This window comes from Anoplophora glabripennis, unplaced genomic scaffold, assembly GCF_000390285.2.
Source record: "Anoplophora glabripennis isolate ALB-LARVAE unplaced genomic scaffold, Agla_2.0 scaffold2, whole genome shotgun sequence".
NCBI classification, from domain to species: Eukaryota; Metazoa; Arthropoda; class Insecta; order Coleoptera; family Cerambycidae; genus Anoplophora; species Anoplophora glabripennis.
The window spans coordinates 1830780-1855137 of NW_019416325.1; the positions used below are offsets into that span (position 1 = coordinate 1830780).

Below are 24358 nucleotides of genomic sequence, written 5' to 3' on the forward strand. Positions count from 1 at the left end.
TAAAGAAACCATATTCTGACAACTCTAATGATAAATATCTTGTAGATTTGATGTTCAACGCGTTTATTTTCAATGAAATTTGGCAATTGTTCATGTAACACACAATCAAGTTTAAAATCAAAACTACTGGTTTGCCATGAAATGTAAAGAGGCGCAATATATACACATTTAATTATTCTTATTACAGGTCGGAGACCGAGTAAAATATATTGGTTGTTATGGTATCTACAAATCTTGGAAAGCACAGAAACCTGTTTCTAACTAAAAAGTATTTTTGAACGGAACTTTTTTTAAATTATTTTACCATAATGTGAATATTCGATTTATTTTGATAAGGTGAAAATGCTTGTACATATTTATTTAATGTTTTTGATCTTTTTATTTTCTTAGAAATGCTATTTATTTAAATAAACGTTTTAAATACATGCTATTTTAATAATTTCTATTTTCGAGCACGTTGATTGTATAAACACGATTTTTTGTTTTACACTATTACCAGTAAAACAACCAAGTGCATGAATCAATTTTCATTTCATATAAATATGCCTGCAACCTGCAGACAATTTATTCAGTTACTTAGATTAGGTCTCTTATGTTAATGTTCTTTTAAAACCAAGAAAATTTCCATCTACCTGGAATAAGCTTTTGAATTATTTATTCCCACATAACAGTTATTTAAAAATTGGCCCTTAAAGCTTCGTATTTTTGTGAAAACAACAAGAAATGGTTGTACAGCGATTTTATAAATTCCCTACGTAATAAAAACACTTAATTAATTGAAAATTTTAAGTTTCTTCTCAATTGTGGAATTGACGCAATGACGCCAAAGAAACGCGCGATATCTCTTAACTATATTACGAAACACTGGCTCTTTTGCAACAGAGATCTGTATTGTGCGTACCAATGCTTTCAAAATCGATAATCCAACTCCATTGCAGCCTCTTATAGTTTCTAAAATCAATGAATATTATTCTATGCAGTAACTGTGAAGTGAAAACGTACATAGGTATTGTATTTTTGAAACCGAGTGAGTTGCGCGAAACTAAATGTGTACAGGACATAGCTAGTAGATACCATTCGAAACATCGCCATAATTTTAAAAATGTTGTCACCGCCGTTCTTGGGGGTTAAAATTCGAAAAATTTAGAATTATTCAAATTTCGTGGCTGAAAACGTACATAGGTTTGTATTTTTGAAACCGAGTGAGTTGCGCGAAACTAAGTCTGTACAGGACATAGCTAGTACCATGCGAAACATCGCCATAATTTTAAAAATGTTGTCACCGCCGTTATTGGGGGTGAAAATTCGAAAAATTTAGAATTATTCAAATTTCGTGGCTGATATAGGTAGGTAGGTATTAATCTAGGAAAGTGACATTGTAAATAAAAAAATTGGCATTTTGTATAAGCAGATGGGTGGGTATATGTGTATAAGAGAATATATTTTCAATTCAGTGGAATTATAATAAAAGGAAATGGTAAAATGTTGAAAAAACGGCAAAATTACTTGAGTTGGGAAAGATCTGCTACTCTTAAGATTATCAAATTGTTAATTCATTATTTAAATTTAATAAAAAAAGTCCAAGAATAAAACAAAACGTATTTGGGTATCAGAGATCTTCAGATAAATCAACAGAATGTCTCAAGGAGCAAGTAACAATCTACTCAAAACAATGAGGATTTATGACAAAGAAAGCTATTCCAATTTTTTCAGAATGTTTCCTGAATTCTTTGATAAAATTCAAAATAAAATGCTGTTTGAGCTCTCATATCCCCCACTATACGATTCAAACTTGCCCGCTCTAGAGTTTAGTCTGACAATCTTAATGTAAACATTGCATTGGCTGGAAGTGTCTGTCAAAATATTTTGACAAAAGAAAGTAATTTTGATACACTGAAATTAGTTTTGATGCCTCTTATAACCATTATGTATGACGTCACTTTTAATCACTGAATCTCTGCATATTTGCAGGGCCGGCACAAGGGGCGAAACAGCGAAGCAGATGTTTCAGGCGACATTTTTTTAAGGGCGGCATTTTAAGACTTTATTATTAACTTTTTATAAATTTCAGAAATTGAAAATTGCACAAAAATCTGAAAAAATCTTTTTTCGACTCCGAATGAATGCTTTGTGCTTTATTGTGAACGTTACATATTCTAATCCATACTTCATACTTATTCGTTTACTCGGTTTATTCGCACTAAACATGTCAACGTTAACATGTGCCTAACATCGTAGTATCTTTAAGGATTTTGTTAACCATTCCTGTTTCTGTGTCCAGTAGAGAACGTTCCTTTTCAAAATTAAAAATTACAAAAAATTATTTACGATCAACCACGGCGCAGGAACGGTTAAGAGACTTAGCCATCTTGGTATCAAGAAAGATATAACGAATAATTTGGTTTACGATGATATTACTGAAGACTTTGTTAATGAAAAATGTAGAAAAGTTGATATGTGATATGTGTAAAGATCCCGTTTTGACATTATTTAGTTTCTTTTTTGTTTTTATTGAAAATTTTTTATTTTTAGCTTTATTGGAATATCTTTTACTTTTTATAGGATTTTTCTTATAATTTCTGTTTGTTTTTTTGCTAAAATATTTTTTGATTTATTTTTGTCAATTGAAATATTTTTTATTTTTTATAACTTTTTATTAATAAATTTGTTATTTGTTCCAGCAGGTGTAACATGTATATATTTTTTCTTAGGGCGGCAAGCAAATATTTGCTTCAGGTGCCAAATACCCTGCATATTTGATTAATGATTAATGTGCAGTTGAGCAAAATTGTTCTGCTAATGTACTTGTATACATTCTAATTAAGACCCTGTGTTTTGCATCAAAGGAGACATACAGGGTGATTCAGAACTTATCAAAAAAAAATTTTGGATGTTCACCAACGTGTAAACACATTTGGACCCGTCTTTCACAGTTTCTACGAACTATCACAAATGTTATGTTGTTTCACCATAACCATGCTTCACCATAACATATATATTGCCTTGCTTCACCATAAATTAAAACAATATCCATCAACTCCGAGTTGCTATACACGTAAGCAATTGTACTAAAAAACTGTGGTAAATACTATCGCAATTAATTGTAAAATCGGATTTGAGTATTTGGAGTCGCTGGGGCTAGGTGGCTCTCCACGCGTACAACGTGAATGAAATACTTTTTACTTTTACAGTTACCGATTTGTTTATTAAAAATATCACCTATTGTATGTTACATATATCTCGGGAAAATGCAATATTGTATTCGAAATAAAACGGCAAGTTATAAAATTTTCAAATTTAATAATCTTCATATAAAAAATACATTTTGTAAGCTGAATTTTATAATATCTCCATGGAATATAACTTCTTGCCACACAGATTACATAAAAACTGTTTCTTATTGTCTTACTAAATACTAAGTGTGATCGACCAAAGTTCTGAAGCAAAATGAACAAAACTCTTCAAGGGCTGTTAAAATTTTAGAAACTTTGTCGTAACTTGTTGATAAAATTAGTATTTTACGAATTGTTTCAAGTGAATCTAAGTTTATGTAATCTGTTGTCCTCTGTAAAAGAACTTACAAAATCAAACGCTATTCTAGACATTTAAAGCACTCTTAAATTAAACAGTCATAGATACACGTAATAAAATACGAACTAATATAATAAAAATATATAGAGATCACAACATTTTAGGTACAGAATTTAAAAATCTGTTTAAATAAAGTTAAATAAAATAAGGGATGTATATTTACAACGTACCCTAGTTTAAACATTTATATATATAATAGTATCTTAACTTTCTTTGATTTAAATATCTATTTAATATAATATCGTGAATACATCTTGGTAAAATAAATATAAGTTTGTAATACAAACAGTAAAAAAAATTTGGCACCCAAGTCAAATAACAACAGTGCCAGGATTCCCAAGTATTCCCGCATTTTTGGTATTGATAAGTTCTACCAGTTCCTATTTGAGCCGAATGCAGTAAGTTAAACATTCGGCATGGAATTTAGTCATCGAAAATAGAAAATGTTCTGGCACGATCGTTATTAGGAACATTTATTTATTAGTCTAGTTTGCGTCACACGTATCTGGTCAACTGTGCATAAAACTCTTGAAGACACACGTGTAACTGGGTAAAAGTCGGTCGTTCTTCTGCGCTCATCGCCCAACAGTAAGCCATCACTGCAAATCTGACAAAAAAAAGGCACATGAAACGTACCGATATTTAACAGGCTTCATAAAATACACTTACAGTTCATCTGGGCAGTTAATCGGCTGAGCCAAGCGATACCCATCCTTCAAATAGGCAGCCATTTCAAAAGGATCGATTTCAGTGTACGGTTGTTGAGCGAGCGTCGTCAGCTCCCAGAGCAACACGCCGAACGACCACACGTCGGAGCTCGGCGAGAAGTTTTTGTGCAATAAACTTTCAATAGCAAGCCACTTCACCGGTCTGTTCTCGTTGTCGCCTAGACAATGGTAATCCGAAGGAAACAGGTCGCGGGACAGAGCGTTATCGGCTACTAAGACGTTTAGCTTGTCGTCGACCCTGTAAATATGAATTGCATCGTACATTTTATAACACGACTGCGTAGTGTGTAATACTCACACGCAGTTTCTAGCAGCTAGATCTTTGTGCAGCAAATGCTTTTTATGCAGATACTGCATACCCTGTATGATCTGCAAGGCCATATCGACCACCTCCTGCGTGGTCAAAGTGTGGTGAACGCCCTCTGAGGAAACTTTGCATTTCTGCAGGAAAAGCTTCAAATTCGTGTAGTTCTTGTATGGGTAAAGCAAAAACGGCGCGGTGTGGTCTTCTATGGACACTCGTAATATGCTTAGAATGTTTTTGTGGTTTAACGAATACATGGCCATGCCCTCTTGGAGCAAGAGGGATATTTGGACCTGGCTTGCGTGGTCGGTTACCGTTTTCACTATGACGGTTTCTTCGGTACCATCTTCGTTCGTGTAGGAGCCATGATAGACCCTGCCAAAGGTTCCTTCTAGAATTATGCTGCTCAGGCGAACTCTACACCTGAAACGTTATCGATTAAGAAAATTAAAAAAAAAATGGAAAACCTTTCCTTACCTCTGCACTGTAAGTTCGGCAATTCTGTCCTGTAAATCCTTGGACCTCTCATCGATCAGGGAATAACTCGGCATTCGCCTAAAGCTACCATAAGACGAAGCGTTTACACTGTTCCGAGGTAACGCCGCTAGAAACGTTGTAGTGGTCGTAGTGGGCCCACCAGCGGTTTCTATAGTCCTTCTACTTTTCTTGTCCTTTATGTAGTACAACGTAACCAGGAAAGCAAGAATGATGATCAGTATCACAGCACAGCACACTGCTATGTAGAATATATTAGTCGAATTAGAGAATTGCGGCATGGAATCCATAGAAACGTACATCGTAGACTTTTCGAATTGAAGGCAGATTTTATTTCGTCGAAATGTTAGAGTTGTTACATTGTCGTGTGATACTGTTATATTTATCGTTATGGTAATATCCACTTCTGCCTCCACGACTCCAGAGCATGGGAGAGAAACGGTGAATGTTTGCGGTGACGTTGGGATAGAACCACTGCTTGATATGTTTAATTTTGGGGGAGGTAGTGCGGGGGAGTTTGAAGTCTCTACCTTTATCGAATAGGGTAGCTGAAACGATAAGGAATTAAAATAGTGTATAGAGACAGACAATCCACTTTGCTTCGAGGCTCTGCGTATGAGAGCTTTCCATTTTAAAAAAAAAAAAAATTAAGCTGATAGTTTAGGTGAAACGTATGAAAAAATTACTTAAAGTTTCCTCCGACTTACGTCACATAAGAAATGCGCATGCAGGGAGCCTCGAAGCAAAATGGATTCAATATCTCTAGACATTAGTAGAAATAAATGCTTAAATAAGTCAGTTTAAACCTATGTTGTAACCTACAGGTGAGTGTTAAACTAAACGTTTAAATTTTTTAGCAGGCTAAACTGAATGCAATGAATTATTTGAATATAAAAAACATTTTTATTTGCATAGAATTCTTAATTTACTAGGTACTTATTTCTATTTATATCTAAAAAAAAAATAAATACGTTTCAGTGTGTACTCATTATTTTTAATTTACACAGTTGGCACACGTGAAGAAACAATTCAAATATACCGGTAACCTCAAAGTTTACGCAAGTATCGTTTTGTGTGCAGTGATTTTGTGTAAACATTTTAATAATTTTTGTTAAGGTAAGTCACTTTTGTGAACCACTTTTTGTTATTTACATATTCTTTATGAAATTGTTACTATTTTGCATCTCTTGCCTCCTATTTTATTTGCGATTCAGAATGAAATATGAAATAAGTTTGTATTCTTGGATTGTATTCTTTATGAATTTGTTTTAACAAAATTATACTTACCGGTTGCCCAGCTAAGCTTTCCCATATGAAGTGTAAAGAGTCGATTTTGGACGGAACTGGAACGACAAAATTTAGGGCATAATTGTTAATATTGCCGTTTCTGATGTAATATAATTCGGCTGCCAAACCTAAAAAGTCGCTTGCAATAAAAACTTTGTTAAAGATTAGACAAAAAATTTAAAAAAGGCACACAAAAAAGGGTTACAGTTGACCGAAATTGGGAATAAAATGTTTCTTTTTGCGTATAATTTTGTTATTATCGTCACTGTCATCAATTATTCATAATACTACTTGATTAAGTGAATTAAAGACAGTAGTCTTTAATTCACATTTTAGATAATAAAATTAAATGTAATCTAGTCATTAATGCCAATTGTGACAGTTGAAATCGGTACATTAACTTTTAGTGTTTGCCTGGAGAATAAAAAAATTATAAATTTTTTGTTAGGCTTTTTTGCACAACTAAAATTAAAGAGTCTTGCAATGAAAAAGATTTTTTTTATCTTGTACCCGTTAGTTAAAAATTATTAATGTACAAAAACTCTGTATCCATTTAGAAGCATTGTTGAGTCCTGTTATTTTCTGCAGAAGAAATATATTCATTTTCTACATATGACGCCAACGAAGTTCTTTTATTAAACAAATACGTCGGCTTCTTGGTTCTTTGAAAATATTTGACCTACGTAACCCTAGCAGCTTTGTATAGTATAATCTTATCGTCCTTAAGTGTAAATAATAATAGCGGCATTATTAAAGTTGTGTCGGAGAAACTATAATTTCACTGCATACTTATTTACCATTTTCGAAAAATGGTAAATTATACCGGTTCTTTTATGTTGTTAAAACCAACACACGATTTTTTTTACGGACACGGATATAAAAGATATACAGGATTATAGCTTTAATATAATTACCAAATTTTTAACAATATCTACTTCATTGTGGCCTTATGACCAAGAAAAAAAAAGTTGATTTATAATTTTCATCACTGTTATAGGCAAAAATATAGCATAGTAATTAATGATATATAATGTAAACATTAAATTTAATCGACTGCACAACTGATTTTTCAAAGTACGGATGATCTTTAAATTCGGTAGGCCAATGCCCTCAAACAAGAGCTCCATACCAATTTCCACATATTTCTGTCAAAAATAGGTAGACCACTAAAAATACCTTTATAATTTCATGTGGTGTAAACACTTAGGATATAAGTAGTAGGGTAGACAGCAGTTTCAGTAATAAAATGCACAGTTTCAAATATAAATCCAAAGGCCCGTCCAAAGGTATGTAAAACAGGTACAACAAAAAAAATTAAGAACTGCAATGACATCTCTCAGCATACCGTAGGATGTTCAACTTACTGTCAAGTAAGGATATTAAGTTTATAAATATTGTGACATAAATGATGTGAAGTTAACTTTCGTATCTACCAAAACTTGTTTGGTTTCGTTTGGTTTATATCTTGGTTTGTAAGCAGACGCATCCTTGCTGCATGGAATCATTGGCGTTACATATTTTTATTAATGTTTAAAAATCTTCGTAAACATTTTGAAACAAGGGTACATTTTATTTTATATTTTTTATACATACATATTAAAAAAATAATTTGTAATATAAAGGAACGAATCTTAAATATGGATTTGTATTTTTTACTATTTTCTTACTACTTTGGTGTTTAATTTTAATTAAAAGGTAGGATACATTTTTGAGAGAAAGTAATGTTGCAGTTTTATTTTTTCCACAATTTCAGAACATTTTTATATACAACTGAAGAACAGTGTTGGTCACACATTCCGATTTTTTGCTTTTCGTAAAACGTTAATATTAATGATTTTTTCAATAAAGTAATAAATTTTAATATCTCCTAGTAGGACGATCAGACTATTCTTGATACGCCTATGTGCGAAGCAACTCATCATTTGTTTATATAGACCACAGTACTGTGTATGCAACAGAAACAAATAAAAGCAATTTTTTGTAGCTCTTTAATTAGAGAGGCGTCATATATTTTCAACAAGGATAGTAAAAGCAACTCGAGTGTATTTAAACCCATGATGTGTAAGGTGATGGGGTATACAGGGGTATAGAGACATGGGGTTGCCTGCTAAGTAGTGTTAATCATTCGTCACACTATAATGTGTTTCTGGTCGATCACCACTACACATGCGCAATAAATTTAAAAACATTAGAAATCTATTTATAAACAAATGCACGTAAAACACAAATTAACTTACCCAAAAGCCTTTGCACTTCCGACAAACTTAGGTATAAATTTAAATACGCCTTTACAGAATTTAAATACGTCAGTATTAGTAGAGTTATAATATGATTTGGTACGAATAATTTCATTTTACTTTGTTAATTTCTTTACATGGCTTAAATGATTTGTTAGGATGAGAATTTTGGTTATGTTTACACCACACTGTACTGCACTACATCGTTGTTCTTTTGTTATTTATCTCGGTTTGTGCTTTGCCTTCTCCGGCTCGTATGCTTTAAAGCAACGCCCGCATGTCACCATGTGCCCCAGCAGCAAAACCGCGTTGCCAGATTTCCAATGAAAATGTATCTAACTTGATGTCTTGCACCTAAATTTGAAACAAAGATGACGGTTTATATATATTTAAATTTAAGAAAGTTTTAGTTTTATTTGAATACATTCGTATTCGTAACTTTTGCCTATTTTATAACCACAGACGTAAACATAGTAACAAGAAAGGAAAAATAACGTAGGTTTTTTTACTGAAAAAGACTTGGTTTAGAATATTTATTAAAGAAACTATTATAATTTGTGAAGTTAAGTCAGAATAAGGATAATAAAATATACCTTTACCACGAAATAATTCAGTTGTTTCTAGATATTTCCCTAGTTTAGAATAGGTTGCTGCGACCTGACAATGGCGCTTGAAAGATTAATGTCGATGACTCCCGATGGCTGTATGCCTACAAACCGACCCAACCCGACTTATAACAAGATGTTGTATACCGGCTATTTTTCTAACATCCGCTACCGTAACTGCAAACAAAAATTAACATGGTAGAATTTAAAGACGTTTGGCTCACCGGGCTAGGCTTCACAATACTGTGTTTAAATTATTAGGATTATAAGATTTCTTATGTGCTTCAGACACTGTACCTACTGGTACCCATAAATCTAAATATTTAAGTCAAAACATGAATGATTCATTCATAATTAATTAGGTAATTAATTAAGACCCATATTTTACTTCTCTCTGGTATTTTTAAGCCAAAATTTATTTCGATTAATTTGTATTTTGCCCATTTTAAATCTAAAATTCTTTGAATATATTTTTTTCTGAAATTGTGTATTTAAAAACAAATTCAAATTGTTTAGTTGTTTGCTTACATGGGGAGGATATTGTTTATACAGAAATATAAATCTGAAAATTTTATTTATGTAATTTTTACATTTACATCAGCCTTAAAATTAAGATTTCTTATTACAATGAAATAAATAAATAAATAAACCTACACCATTTCCCAAATTACTTAGAGTCCTTTTAGTTACTATTTGGGCAGTTCTTTTGATCAGTCCTGATGAAATAGGCTCTACTGATGTTTTGCTTGTCTAAAGCAGCGTAAGCTTTTTCCATTGCGTCAAGCGAGGGATTTTTCTTTCTGGTCAGAATCCAGGCGTTTCCTACAACAATGCAGTTAATCGAATTGTATGATGGTGATTTCAAATTTATTTTTTCTTACTTGTGCTTAGTATTCCGAAATTGTTACAGGACCACACTACAGAATAGTTGTCATAGTCCGTGGCTATAACCCAATATGGAGCGTCAAAATTAACTAAAAAAAAAAATTGTATAAGCTTAAATTTAGTTTTTATTTTGGATTTTTTTTTCAGAAAAACCGAGTGCAACGACAGCGATAGAGTATATGAGTATATGATGGTAAGTAGTCTGTCCATTCTTTATAAGATGATATCTGTATTCAGAAAATGTATGCCTTAGTGATTAGCTTCTGTAAATGTAGGATGTAGCATTTAAAGCTGCAAACGTTTCCTTTTATTAATGTTCGAAACGTTTTATGCACGTATGCAGTTATTATTTACATGTTTCCTGCATTTAAATGCAGACGATTCACTGAACTGCGTTTTATTTTTCCCATGACATTGTTCTGTCGGGTTTATTTAAAATCATTTACTTAAACCAATAATATTTTTATATCTACTTATTCAAAATATGTGATCATCCGATTCGCCCAATAATTTCATTTCTATTTTCGTCTAATTTTATTTACAATTGTGATTGTGAAGACATATCCCAGAGTTTAACTGGATTAATATTTTCCTCCCGTTTAAATAAATTTTTATCTTATCAACGCCTAAGTCGAACCATATGAAATGGTATCAACACCTGGATTAATATCTTTGTAATTTCATACATAAACCTAAATAATTCAAAGCTGTCAGCTGTAACCGGTAATCTCATGCCTGTATTTTTAATTAATCTGTCTCTAAATTGTGGAAAGGTTACCTAAATTGGCAAAGGCTTTTGCAGTACATATAAATCATTGTATACGAAATAGGTATAATTGCATTATTCATATTATTCAGAACAATGGTTAAAATTAACAGAATACTTGCTTTTAGGAAAATGAACATTTCTTAGTGTCAATTGCAAAAAGTAAATAATATGGAAATATGTATTTGTTGACATAAACAATAATTGATTTAATGGTGTAGATAGCTGTCGATTAAATGTTAATGTACGAGCAACTTTAAAAGCAACTGATACTGCAGTATATAATTAAACTTGTCATTTTAAAGGCATGATATATATTTAAATATTTAAAATTATATATCGTGCATTGGAAAATACATAAAAAATGAAATGGTAGGAAAATTTCGTAGAAATGTTTACTAGACATTAAATGAAACTTTTTATGCATAAAAATACATATCTAATTTACTAGATTTTTTTAAGGTAATTACACAGTATGTTGTCCCAGATGAGTGAGAATCGTTATAACGGTTGTTCAAGATGTAGGTTGAAGAAAGCATTAATTAAATTATTGCTTTAAAAATTTTAACGTTCGCTAATTTTCTGAGAAATACTTGAGTAACAGAAATTTAAAATGTTCTTGTAGATATAAAAGTAAAAATAAGTGAAAAAATTATGTTTTGCAACTCAGTTATATGAGGATATGCGATAATTGAAAAGTTTTATGAATTCTTCGGCGAATAATTAAATGAGATTTTCACTTTGTAATGAAATGAATAATGTAGTTTTAGTTGATAATGATATTAATGTATAACCTTACCAGGGAGCGATGGAAAATTGACTGTCAGCTTCGCCTCGTCAGATCTTCCAACTTGATTAGCATTTCCTTCAATAGTAGATCGGATACCAGTTCTGAAATAAGTTAATCAATTAAACTTGATCCCGAGAAACTAGTTAATTATACTTGAAAAAAAGACTCGTACAATGCACTGATTTGTTGATTGACAACGTTCACCGCTCCGTCCTTCCTCACTTCATAGTTAGCTGTGACACATTTTCCTCCAAATTCGAAAATCGCGAAATATCTCTCCGCCTCGTACCATTTCCCCAAATACTGAAAAATGCGCTTTAAAAACAATATTAATTTATTATCGTGTTACCTACTCTCTGCACATCGAAATTTGCTGCCGTCGACACATTAGGGCAAGGCCCAAAAAAGGGCACCTGAGCTTGAGCGAAAGAAAATACGGAAAGCGCGAACACCAAGAACCGCAACATATTTGGACTTGCCGGTACGACTTTGCCTTTTGATGGTCAGTTACGTATAATGTGTTAACTGAATTCTGCAATTCTTCCACTTCTCACTCACTAGGTCAGGATAACGGTGAAGAACTGTCAAACGCGGTTAATTCTTATACGATTTTATACCTCAACCAAACAGAAATGTGGATGCGCTATGAACAGTAAAACAGGTATTTACGTCACTAGCATTTTATTTGTAACATTAAATAAATAAATAGCACTTAGTGGAAACATTTACACTATTTGTACAACGGTTAATTAGTAAGTACAGAAATAATTAAATACACAGGGCGTCTTACATACATGAGAATACGCATTTTTACATGTTACATGTTACTGATCAGAATTTTCTTTTTCTAAGTCCTCATCAGGTACTGTACCTCCCTCAGGGGTAGTACCGGTTGCATCTTGGCCTTCAGCATTGCTTAAAATCACCTCAGCGACCTGTTGGGGGTCCGCATCTTCCGCGCTCTTTTGTTCATATCCAGTGGCTTCAGCCACGGTCGATATGGAGGTGATTCCATTAGCTGCGTTGATGTCGGAAGCGGCCAAGGCGCAACCCTCTTGGTCTGTTTTGACGAAGAAGGTGCGGCTGATTTTGAACTTGTCCAGTACCCCGTATGCCGTTTGCAGAACCGGTCCGGGGGGTATGCGGTCTCTTGTCATCACCCAGACGCTTTCTGAAGTTAAGAAAAAAAAATAAAAAACGTGATAAAATTTAATACGGGTTCACTTACGTGCGTGGATCGGTCCAAAACCGCTGCAACTCCATATGACCGCGTAGGAATCGTAATCGGTGTCTAGAACCGTGAGGGTTGTTTCTGTGGAGATGGGGGTCGTGGTGTATTTCACATTTAGTTTGCCCTCGCCATCTTTGCCCGCTAAGTCAATATGGCCGCCTATTATGCGCTTTACACCTGTTCTGAAAAAAAATGTCGCTTTGAAAATAGGCCGTTGATAACAGAAATACGTCGAAAATACTTTAAGACCATGTGCATGGGAAATTAAGCGTATTAGGACATGTGTTGTTAAACAGTGACGCATTTAGGCGTATTCCATGATGTAAAATGTAAAAAAAAACTTAATTCCCGCTTCCTCGGCTTTTTAATATTTACATGTTCCTCACGATCACAACTGGGGTACAAAAAAGCGAAAGATAATAATTCATCTTATTGTAACAACTTTAATTACACTTTATAATGCGTGTATAAAAATTACCCTAGCACTATGGCTGTTATTTAATATACAGGATGGTTTAAATTGTAGTGTGTAGTTAGTTTGGCGGTTTATTTTTCAGATATCAAAAATAATAATGTAACAATGTTTCATATTAGAAATTTAGTACTCACAGTCTGTTGGTAACTTCGTTGGAGACGTAAATCTTTCCACTGACAGCTCTGGCGTAGTCCGTGACGACACAGCGAGCCGCAACTTCAGAAAATTGGAAGTACCGCTCGGCCTCGTACCACTTTCCCAAAAATTGTTCCATGTCAAAGTCGGCCATGGGAAGATACTCCGGACAGAAGCCCAAACTGGGGATCTGGGCCTTGCCCACCGCCGCAAGCGCCAAGAAGATGTACACTCGGATCATGGTAGCGGTAATTTGAATTCCCGACACTTGAACGTACTTATATAGTACTGGCCGTAATTGGAAAACTGCCTCAAAATCGTTAAAACAAAAAGAAACGATGCCGTCTAGGCGGTCATTTTGATTGAATCGGTTTTGTTATTATTAATTAAGAAACGGTTCTCTTATACTTCTTTTAAGAAGGCTAATAACCTGGCTTGGCCTCTCGAACTATCCTCGTTCGATCTGTGAATAAATATTGTTGACAAACAGCCGTTTAACTAGGAATTTTAAAGTGTTCCGTCCTGATTTATTTTCGTCACGTTTTTGGTTCACATATTGTCTATTCAGCTTTTCGTATGTTAATTTTTATTTACCAAATTGGTGTTAGCCTAGTGGAATCACAAGTAGCATTTGTACAGGATGCAGGAAAGAAAGGCGTTCGCGCATCCATCAATCCATTTCAGTTAATTTTTAAGGCATAAGTATAAGTATAATTAAAACCACCTCAGTTTAATAGTATCCCGAAAAAAGTCTTAATTTGATTTATATTTGCTACAATACTATAACTATTTAAATTATTTTAAGTACACATCAAAATTTGTCTGGTATATTTGATGAAATATTTTATTATTTCAAGTTTAAATAAATGTAGAACATCAACACTTTCAGTAAGCATCTCGGAGCAAAACTAGAATGGAGTAACTTTCCCGTTCACGTGAACTAGTCACATTGAACGTATATATTCCATACATAAATGATTCAAAATGTTCTTGATGGAATAAGTGTCTATCGTATATCTGTTATTTATTTTTATATAATAATTTATTTAATTCAAACATTTAGTGTTTTTATGAACCTGCTGTGTGCTTCCATCTATCATAAAACGTGCTAAGTTGTGTTGTGTAATAATTATTAAAGTTAACTGCAAATCTATTAATTCATACGTCTCCCGAGAGGTGGCGCGGTAGTTGTTATATAACTCGCTAGTTAACTGTAACGTAAGTGAGATGGCTATTTGTATTTCCACATTTATTTGGTTGCGGGAACACAGATGGCGCTGCACACTTTGTTGTTATAACGATTTTTGAATACATAATCATTGATTATAATCCTGCCGCAAATTGTTTTCTATAAATGAGTAAGTTAGCGACGAGAGTTAATCATTGTCATTACATTATAGTAATACCTGTTTTTTTCATCTATAAAATACGTCGTAAATACAAATCACGCGATTGCTAACATACTTCGAGTAAGTAAAATTTGCAGTAAAAGCATTTTATTATCTGCTGCTTGACAATGCCGGACGAACGACAGGATATATTGTTTAAATACCGACCTTACAGTTTTTATTACTAGAAAGTTATGTTCAGGTGAACTATTTGTTTATTAACATTTCTGATAATAGCACTTCTAGACTTTAAGTAGATTAAAATAAATATATTGAATTATATTATGTATTTCATTTATTCTAGTCTATGTTAAAAAATAAAATTAGTTAAAATTTACGTATTTTTCTAATTCTAAATATCTACTGGATCTCCAATTGTAAAAAAATGCAGACCTCTATCTAGTTTTTTTGTTTGTTCTTTGTGCGAATCACCACCGTGTATACAGGGTGCCTCAGAAATAAGTGCCAAAATTTTTACCACGCTTTTGAACAGCAACAGCAACGTAATTTTTTTAAATGTTAAATTTTTGTGACCCGCCACTGGGGCATAATTTGGAACGCTTAGCAGAGTTGAATGGACAAAAAGAAGCACAAAAATGGGAACTAATTATTGCCAGTATTTATGCTGGCAAAAATGTGGAGATAGCGAATCATTTCATGAAACATTCGCATACGTTATTTAGGTATTTCTTTAATCTACAGGCAGTTATTTTAATAGGTACAAAATACGAGTGAGTTTTCGAAAAAAATTATTAGACGAAAGTTGTTGCTTTTAATGATCAGTTAAATACGTGGTTAATGATTTTGGCACTTTTCCTGGGATACCCTGTATATTCCAAGAGTGAAACCAATAAATATAACTTTATTGAACATTGTTATTTTACTGGTAACTTTGAATTTTTTGGATACGTATTTTAATTTCGCTATTTATGTCGTTCATCTGCATTTCTTATCGCTCGAATTCGAATAGGCCTAGTTTCCGACATGGGCGTCCATTTGTTTTTCTGCTGACCTTAATTTGTCTGTTTATGTGACGTCCACATTACTCACTGACCCTTCTCACGTTCAGTTTTTAAGTGGCAAATTAGAATCGTCACAGTTATCGCTTATTTAATGGGCGCTATGGCTTCATGTAGTACAAGAGCTGTGTGAGAATTAGTAACAATTTATAATGGCATAGTCGATGCAGTAGGCGAATTGCGACACCAGATGTAGATACTTCGAACAGAGGCGTAGCCATTTAGGAAAAAAATAATGAACTACCAACACTACTTCGCGCATAATAGCGCAATATTAAGTTAAGTGAACGGCACTTGTTCCCCATTTTGCTGGTGGCAGAAAATGCCGTATATTTGGAATTTATTGTTTTTATCGTTATGGACAATCCTTAACCTGATGAAAATGTTAAATTGTAAAAAATTGTTTCTCAAATGTAATTATACTGTTTATAGTTAAAAACGACAATTTGGTAGTTTTTTTACCGATGTTTTTAAAAAATGGTACAAGTCCTGTGCTTCTTTTACTAAAAAGCGACCTTTTAATGGGGTTTTCGTCTTTCTTGTGCATAATAAATGAACTATAGTTAATGTTTAGAACTGAGGTTCTGTTATATCTCACTTTTCAAATGTATACATTGAATTGGGCAAGTCTTATCATTAAATTATTTAGTATTCAAATTAGTAAACCAAGCCAATCAGAAATAACTTTGTCGAATTCATGTTTACTACTTATCTGTGCATGTGAAAATGTATACAGAATGGTCTTGTTGAAGGATAAACATAGATTTTGTTTTCGTTATTCTATGGCATCTTTTTTCGAAAAACGTTAATGTGTTTTGGAAATATGATATTTAAATGAAATTCATTGCATGTACTATAATTATCTGGACATTTCGTTCAAACACATATTACTTGGTATTTCAATGAACCAAATATTAGTTTACACTTAAAACTAGTTCAGTCTTAGAGGATTTTATAAATACTCAGGGTGTTCCTTAATCGCTTACCGAAGTTTTTTGGAATATGTGATTATTTTATACATGATCTATTATGTTTTGACAAGAACACCCCGTATATGGAAAATATACAACTGGTTTTAACCTGTGCTGTGAAGTAAAGGTACGGTACAAGAGAAAATATTTTATTTCCTTACTTACATTATTTACAAAACTATTTTATTTACATTTTACAAATCTAACAAAAAAAAATACTAAATTACCACATTTGTACCACGTTTCGAAAAACAATCGTGCCGACAAAATTTGTTCACGTAATTAAGTAATTTTATTTATTAAAAAAAAGGTTTGTTCTAAAAGAATTTAAAAAAAGACGTGCGAAGTAGCGGCCAAGGTATAAATTAAAGTAGCATTCAAATTATACAAAAAAAAAAAAGAAAACTAGCTAGAGCATGGCCTTCGAACTTCCCTTAGGGGAATAAGATCTATAGAAAAAAAAAAGATGAGAGCAAATTATAAGAGAGATGATTAGTTTACAAGGATTGCAAATCAACCTAATTTTTACTTCTTTGGTGTGTATATTAAAAAAATATACGTCGTATCTTCCAGTTTTATAGTAAAAACTTCATAAGCAAGTAATATACAAGTGTTGCATACAAAAACGAAAAATGCTTTGCACAAATAATAAGGAAGGAAATAATAGTGTACAATTTGTAAAAAAACACAAAATATTTCCAAAAGGGATCATAAATGCCACTGTTTTATTACAAATAATTTGTGTTAAGCTTTGCAGTAAACTAAAAGGATTGTCGTCTGAAAAATGAAAAAAAAAAAAAAATTATAAATATATAAAGTGATGAATTAAGATATGGCGTTTACTCTCCAGTTTGGAAATATTTTTTTATGTGGATAGTGCGCGTCTAGCTTTCGCAAAAGGAAAAATAAAAAGTTTGTCTGTATAATTTTGTTCTGTGCTAGGTCTAAAAAAATAATACAGAAATTCGCAATGAAATTTGACAGTGATTCGGAATTGTCAAAACGCTGGAGTATTTGAATTTGTTTTGGTGTTTAAAGTGGTATAATAAATATCAGATTTGTGTTTTCCTGTCAAATGTCAGTGTTGGTCGAATTCGCGAGAAGGAGAAATTTTGGGCACCCATTAGTCGTAACCATAGTGAGATCGTGCGAGTTAAAAGTTGGTTAAAATGTTCCAGCATTTTTGGTTAATGTATAAATATCAATCCACTTGTGATGTATATAACAGTGGATTCGTTTTGACCTTTAATAATTTATATAAACAGTGTTTGCAATTAGCATCGGGCTAGCCGAAAAAAATTACATAAAAATCACTTGTCATACACACCACGCGTAGTTAGGTACGTAAAGTCAAACTGAACACAACATCGGTTGAGATTATGTCTAGGCAATACAACTATAACACAATTACAAAGGAGGGCGTCGATTATAGTGGAAGGCACGAATTGGTCCCGTAGTTTGGTGCCTGACCCTGGGACAAAAAACTACTTACTATATCCCTGAGGGTAACCGACTACACCTACGTCCACGCGAGATACATGAAAGGCACTGATAGGTTCAGCATATCACAAGATCCGAGATGTGGTCGTTCTCAATATTCTATACGACCTCATCGTGGGCAATGGAATGTGAATGGAGCTACTTGAGCTCGTGCATGTTTTTACTTAACAATAAATTGTTGTGGGGCCCCGACAAATGTCTGATCAGCTCGGGGAGCGATTCGAACGACAGCGGGCAGAAGCAGCAGTTGAACCTGCCCGAGTTCCCGTCGTTCGACGATATAACGTTCCTGTGCACAGAACACAAATGTTTCAGCAAGTGTGCCTTCTGCTTGAACATCGCCACACACAATCTACACGCGAATGGTTTTTCACCTGTATGTACTCGCAAGTGGGTCTTCAGATTCCACGACATACCGAATTGTTTGCCGCAATATTCACAACGATACTCTCGAACTTGAACTGCGGGTAAGGATTGTTTACTAGTCCCGGTGGCGTGGGATGAACTTTCGGCTGTGTCATCGTTGCCGCTTGCCGAAAACGATGCCGGAGGGTCTCTGGTTTCCTCGTTGCTCGTCGGGGCGTTTACTTGGGTTTGACACAACGACCATGCTCCCCAGGTGTGCTCGAAAGTTTGATAAGTATCCGAGGTTAGCCCTTGGTCAGCACTGGGCGGTCTGTACTTCACCACGACGTTATCCGGTGCACCGGAAGTGTCCGGGTGCTGTCCTGGGGTCGGGGTGTGGGTCCTGTCCACCAAAAACGGTGGGGCCGATAACGACAAGGGATGGTGCGCTGCCAACAATGGAGGGAGCGTCTTGTATCTGTGGTGTTGATGGTGACTCGCGTCGTCTATGTACGACGGGGAGAACGGCACAAATGGTGGATTTTGGGCTGGGGAATTATGGAAGCCCGGTCTTCTTTTCCTGTGCGGTGTCACTACGTAATTGTCGGGGCTCTGTACGAGCGATATCAGTTTCTGATCTGCTATGGGCGGCTTCAGCTGCGCCAGTTCCTCTTGGTGTTTCAAGTCTATAGGTTCCGTGTAAATACTTTTACGTTTCATTCTGTGATGGTGGTACTGCGACAGCTCGTGCACCTTCGGAGCAATTTTCACCGTCGATTGGCCGATTTTTAACATGTCGGGATTTTTTTGTTCTGTTTTCTATTTAAGACAAAACCTCATTAAAACGAGTTAAACTGTGCAAAAGCAAACTTACCTCAGAATTGCTCTCGTAATCGTTATCCTTATCGTCATTGTCCGTGTTCTTAGTGTTGAGAGATAAGTTAACTGGATTTGGTGACACGGTGATCTGTTCCTGCGTGTTACTATCCACGGTGTCTTCGTCGTCGTCATCGTCTTTTATTTCACCCTCCTCTTTCTCATCGTCGTCTGTTTCCCTTTTCACGTGCACTGATTCCGAATTTTCATTTTCCGTTGGAGTCCAACTCCGATCGTCTTCGGACTGAGTTTTGGCCTCTTCCGTACTGGAAGACTGCCACATGTCCGACTTGATCTGAAGCAACTCGAAAAGTTCCTGGATACTGTCCAGCTCGTTCGACTGTAACAAAGAATGTTTCATTTTACCCAACTTTCGAATTTAACAAAGCGACGGAGGAATGGTTTGGGGAATTGTATTGTTACCGATACCTTTATACAAGCTTGTCCGTTGTAGAGGAAGTCCAGGAGGTGACGGAGGTGGCAACTTTTGATCCCTGGAATGAGAACTACGCTGGGCCCGTGAGCATGGGCACTCTCACCCAGGATGCGGCGGACTAAAGGACTTGCTGATGCCATTATCAACTTGTGGGCACTTAGAGTTGTCTTGTCATCGCACACGAACGTCATGTCTGCGTAATTCTCAGAAGCAAAGCAGGTTTTGATCTCGTCGACTATGGTAGCATGATGTTTCCCATAATGCAAGGTTAATAAGCCGTGCGAATCTTGTTCCTCCGAGTACATGGCGAATTTCGTAATTTGGAAAAGGACAACCTGAAGCAAAAGGGCCGTTAGGTCTCGACAGAAACGGTTTCTCTAATATAAAACTCCAAGAAACTGACGCACCGCATATGGAATGCGAGGGTTAGGATTGGTGCTATGGCCTGGCCAGCACGAGTCCAGACCTGAATCCCATTATTAATTTGTTTGGAAATTAAGAGATCATGCAAATCGGTTTGTGCCCTTATCGAATTGGACTGAGTGCAAACGACATTCGAACAGTCGATGTGAGAACGTAATCCGAAACAGAGGTGAAAATGTTTGATTAACTTAATTTATAGTGTTAATTATTTTTACACCAACAATTTAGTACTTTAAGTGTTTCAAATTTGGTTTTAATTAAATGTGACACATGGGATGATATTCACATATTTTTTTGTGATTCTACTATTACAAATTATCAGAATATGAAGTTTAAAGTTATTAAACTTACTTTAGCGCGTCAATTTCTTGGAGCAGTGTATTAATACAATCAAACATTCAAATTGTAATAACAGATATAGCAGGGCAAATATTCTGCATATAACGGCCAACATTAAGGGAAAAGCGTATTTTTCATTAATTAAACATATATTTTATTACAGAGAATTTTATTACATCGTTATAAAAATGATACCTTTGATAGCAAAGGAGGCACAGCTGTTTAAAAAAAATCAATATATGACAAATTCTTTAAATCTCATATGCCGTCATGGCAAAACGTTTTATACAGTGTGTTTAACCGAAAACAAACAAATTAACTTCTAAGGGTATCATTAAATGTTTTTTTTATTTACAGGCAGACATTGATGCAAAAATCAGCCACCACGTGTTTAGGTAAGTTTCGGTTTTGATAAGTTTTTGGTAAATTTGGCATATTTAATAAAACATTACATATAGGATAAAATTAGTATGATAAGCATAAGTTGATCAGCGTATTGAGTTTGCCAGGTTGTTAGGTATAAACCCAAAAATTCTTTGCTGAATCAAATCTTTTTTGGGGCATTATGAGTAAAATATTATTAAAAAACCAAGAGTAAAATAAAAATGGGAAATTATTCGTTAAAGTGTATTACCGAACATGCTTTGCTTGTTTTGGGATCCCCAAAACGAAGTTATATTTATAGTAAGGTAAAAAATTACATCCCGTATTCTTATAATTTTTAAATGTTCGCTTTTATGTCTACTGCTATAAGAATTGAATATATGCATTTATTATTGGAAAATAATCAATAGGGTCACTATAAAACTAAACTAGATGGAAAATTTTCAAATTGAAAGATCGGTTAATTTAAATTTTACGCGTTGTATTTTGTCTCTAAAAATATTTATGAAAATCAAGACTTTTGTAGGCATTAACTTATTAGTTATGAAATGTCAGAACCCGAATTTTGATTTTTTTATGAATTTGCTTAGGGAGAAGCGGGAAAGGAACGATTTCAAACGTAATTTGAGTTATTCGCCGCTTGCTGTCAGTCTTAACTTTCTTAAAAATGATTTCTTAAGACCCGTAGTTTCCGTTAAACGAAAGTGTTCGGTTGCACAATTCATAACAAAGAATTGCGAAGGAATAAAATTTCAGTCCCTAATAAAAAGTCCTTGAAATTCCGACAATTTCTATATTCCAACGAAAGGATAAGAAATGTACATGATTGTCTGAAATTGGACGGAAAAATAATATAATGCAACATTAGTTCAATTACGAAAAAACTATAATTACAAATAATGAGGTATTTAATACTGATACAGCTATATTTTTCTCAGTAATTTATCATTTTTAATTAAATCGGAGATTTGCATTTGTTTTGAATACTAATCATTGGTTACATAACCCGGTTATAGCATGGGTAGTAATATTTTTACATATATTAACTGTCTGATACTTAAAGAAATATCGAAGTTTGGTGACAGAATCAAAGGTGGCGTGAAATTTCGTTTGCTGACTGCGCGTTGCGATCTCCCAAAATTATTAAAAGAAAAAAAAAAAATGCGATTTCGCTTAAAAAAATCATTCCTGTCCCATTTTCCCCTCCCGCTGTCCGAGACGAGAGTCAGCGGTTCGGTTTCGCGTTATCGAAAAAATCCAACCATTAAAGGTAAACAACATTCTCACATGCAGACGAGAGCTTTGGTTAATTGTACAAATCGGCACGCCTCGGCGTACAGGTGTTCATGTGAATTTGCAGCACATTTGCAAGGAGTTACGCTGGATACACTTTCATTTTCGTTTTAATGGCACCTTACTGTGTTAAACGTATTCATGAATTGTGTCGCGAGTCACACATGAGAAACACATCGTTGCGAAATATCGTATAAATATGCCTCGTATAATCTAGTGTGCAGTAAAGCAGAATTATTTTGAACGTAGTTTATCGGGTTGTAGGGTATGAGTGTGAGAATTTTCAGAGTAGGACTGCAATTTAGTAATGGCAGTAAATGTGGTGTGATGTAATGAAAATAATAGAAATGAGCGTTACATAATTTAAATTGAAAGCAGTTGAGGAATTGCACGAGGCGCGCTTTGGCCGTGCGCGAGTAAAATCAAATGGTTGACGTAATAGAGCGCGAAAAAGTAAGTAAGCAACAGGTTGGAGAGGGTTGTGACGTTGGGCGACGGCCGAGCGATGGTGTGACGGACAGGTGAGGGGTGGCTTACCCGGAGAAATATTTAGTCCTATAGGGCACCCGCGACTGTGTTATCCAAAGGGTCGCGAGCACCAGAAGAAGTGAATCCACTACCGTGACACCGAGCCATAGCTCCACCACACTACCACACTGACGATGTCACCGTCGCCGTCGCGTTTAGTGTGCACCGCGTTGAATCGCGTCTTCTCGCTGGTCTGCCTTCGCGTCGAGTGTATAATATTTTTGGGGCACGAGTTTTCAACACTGGATTGCGCCACAAATGAAAGTAAAAGTGAACGAATGCGAGCCTTCACAACGGAGCGCGCGGTGTGTATTGAAGCAAGTTTCCTGAAGTCCTGAAAATTAGCCGCTGGGTGTAGTTGGCGCCGTTGTACGGTGATGTGTGCCACCCCCGAGAGCCTGAAATTATGTGTGAATTATCGACATCAGCTCTGCTCACGGGATCACACATAATACTACTTAACTCTTAATTTCTCCCTTTACTTTCCCCTCTTTTCTTTTGGTCGGCTCCCCCCACCGCCGGCACAAGTTTTTTTCCTATTGCTGGCTCACTCGCAGCTTATCTTTCTCTACTTTCAAGGTCGCAGGGGAGCAGGCGGCTGCGCGATATTCCGTACTTTTTGCTCCGCGTACTATTTGGCAGTGTCGGCTGTGGCGGAATTTCGCCACAGTACAGAATCTATTTTAGTTCCCGTACGCGCGCTACGAACTGGTGCTGTAATTTTGCATTCGTCGCTCTGCGACTTGCAGCGAACAACATTCCGAGCGTTTCATTTGCTTTCACCGGCGAAGCCAAGGAGACTCGTCGTAAACGGGGCCCGAACTGGGGCCACAACCGGACTTTCACAATACCCGCGCCGGTGGGGGAACTGTTGTATAATACCGATGCAATAACAGACCTATGCTGGGAATAGAAAGATCTAATGCATCTGGAATTAAATCTGTAATACTACGCTCACTCATTCCTAACATTTCTGCCACGGCTCGTTCGCCATTCTGCCGCCGCTCGTACCGTACCCCAAAAACGCCCTACGGACCGCTCTTGTAATACCCCATTGTCTTGCCGTATTATGTTAGAATTACGTTATAGCAAGGGAAAGTGGCCGATACTATAACACTTTCACTATCGCGTAATGTTGTCTGGACCCGCAGACCTGCTCGACCTCCAAAACATGCACTACTTAATCCATTTAAAACATCACCGTCGCCGTCGGCCGGGACCGGCTCGATTTTTAACAACTTTCGGCCCTCTTTCACCCGCACCGGGTGCAACAAATTAATATGAATGCGCCGATGTGAATCTCATAAATAACAAATGGCGTAATACA

General features: G+C 35.2%; 4 protein-coding genes across 4 annotated transcripts; all 4 read right to left on the reverse strand.

The window, feature by feature from the left end:
• Positions 1-3280: 3280 nt before the first annotated feature.
• Positions 3281-8888, reverse strand: LOC108917008 (tyrosine-protein kinase Drl). The gene is made up of 6 exons (XM_018723420.1): positions 8643-8888; positions 6406-6533; positions 5101-5666; positions 4618-5046; positions 4261-4557; positions 3281-4198 (listed from the first exon to the last, which is right to left on the reverse strand). The coding sequence occupies exons 1-6, from the start codon at positions 8755-8757 to the stop codon at positions 4087-4089; spliced, it is 1647 nt and encodes a 548-aa protein (XP_018578936.1). The 5' UTR covers positions 8758-8888; the 3' UTR covers positions 3281-4086.
• A 944-nt stretch (positions 8889-9832) lies between these two features.
• LOC108916114 (apolipoprotein D-like) lies at positions 9833-12324 on the reverse strand. Its single transcript, XM_023454106.1, has 5 exons — positions 12042-12324; positions 11861-11991; positions 11698-11789; positions 10129-10221; positions 9833-10069 (listed from the first exon to the last, which is right to left on the reverse strand). The coding sequence occupies exons 1-5, from the start codon at positions 12153-12155 to the stop codon at positions 9930-9932; spliced, it is 570 nt and encodes a 189-aa protein (XP_023309874.1). The 5' UTR covers positions 12156-12324; the 3' UTR covers positions 9833-9929.
• Positions 12325-12358: 34 nt separating this feature from the next.
• On the reverse strand, positions 12359-13833 carry LOC111691388 (apolipoprotein D-like). The gene is made up of 3 exons (XM_023454105.1): positions 13529-13833; positions 12917-13101; positions 12359-12859 (listed from the first exon to the last, which is right to left on the reverse strand). The coding sequence occupies exons 1-3, from the start codon at positions 13768-13770 to the stop codon at positions 12513-12515; spliced, it is 774 nt and encodes a 257-aa protein (XP_023309873.1). The 5' UTR covers positions 13771-13833; the 3' UTR covers positions 12359-12512.
• Positions 13834-17069: 3236 nt separating this feature from the next.
• Positions 17070-23470, reverse strand: LOC108917027 (transcription factor Ken). Its single transcript, XM_018723448.2, has 4 exons — positions 23041-23470; positions 20058-20399; positions 19627-19968; positions 17070-19571 (listed from the first exon to the last, which is right to left on the reverse strand). Exons 2-4 carry the CDS (start codon positions 20367-20369, stop codon positions 18546-18548), a joined length of 1680 nt encoding a protein of 559 aa, XP_018578964.1. The 5' UTR covers positions 20370-20399; positions 23041-23470; the 3' UTR covers positions 17070-18545.
• Positions 23471-24358: the final 888 nt, after the last annotated feature.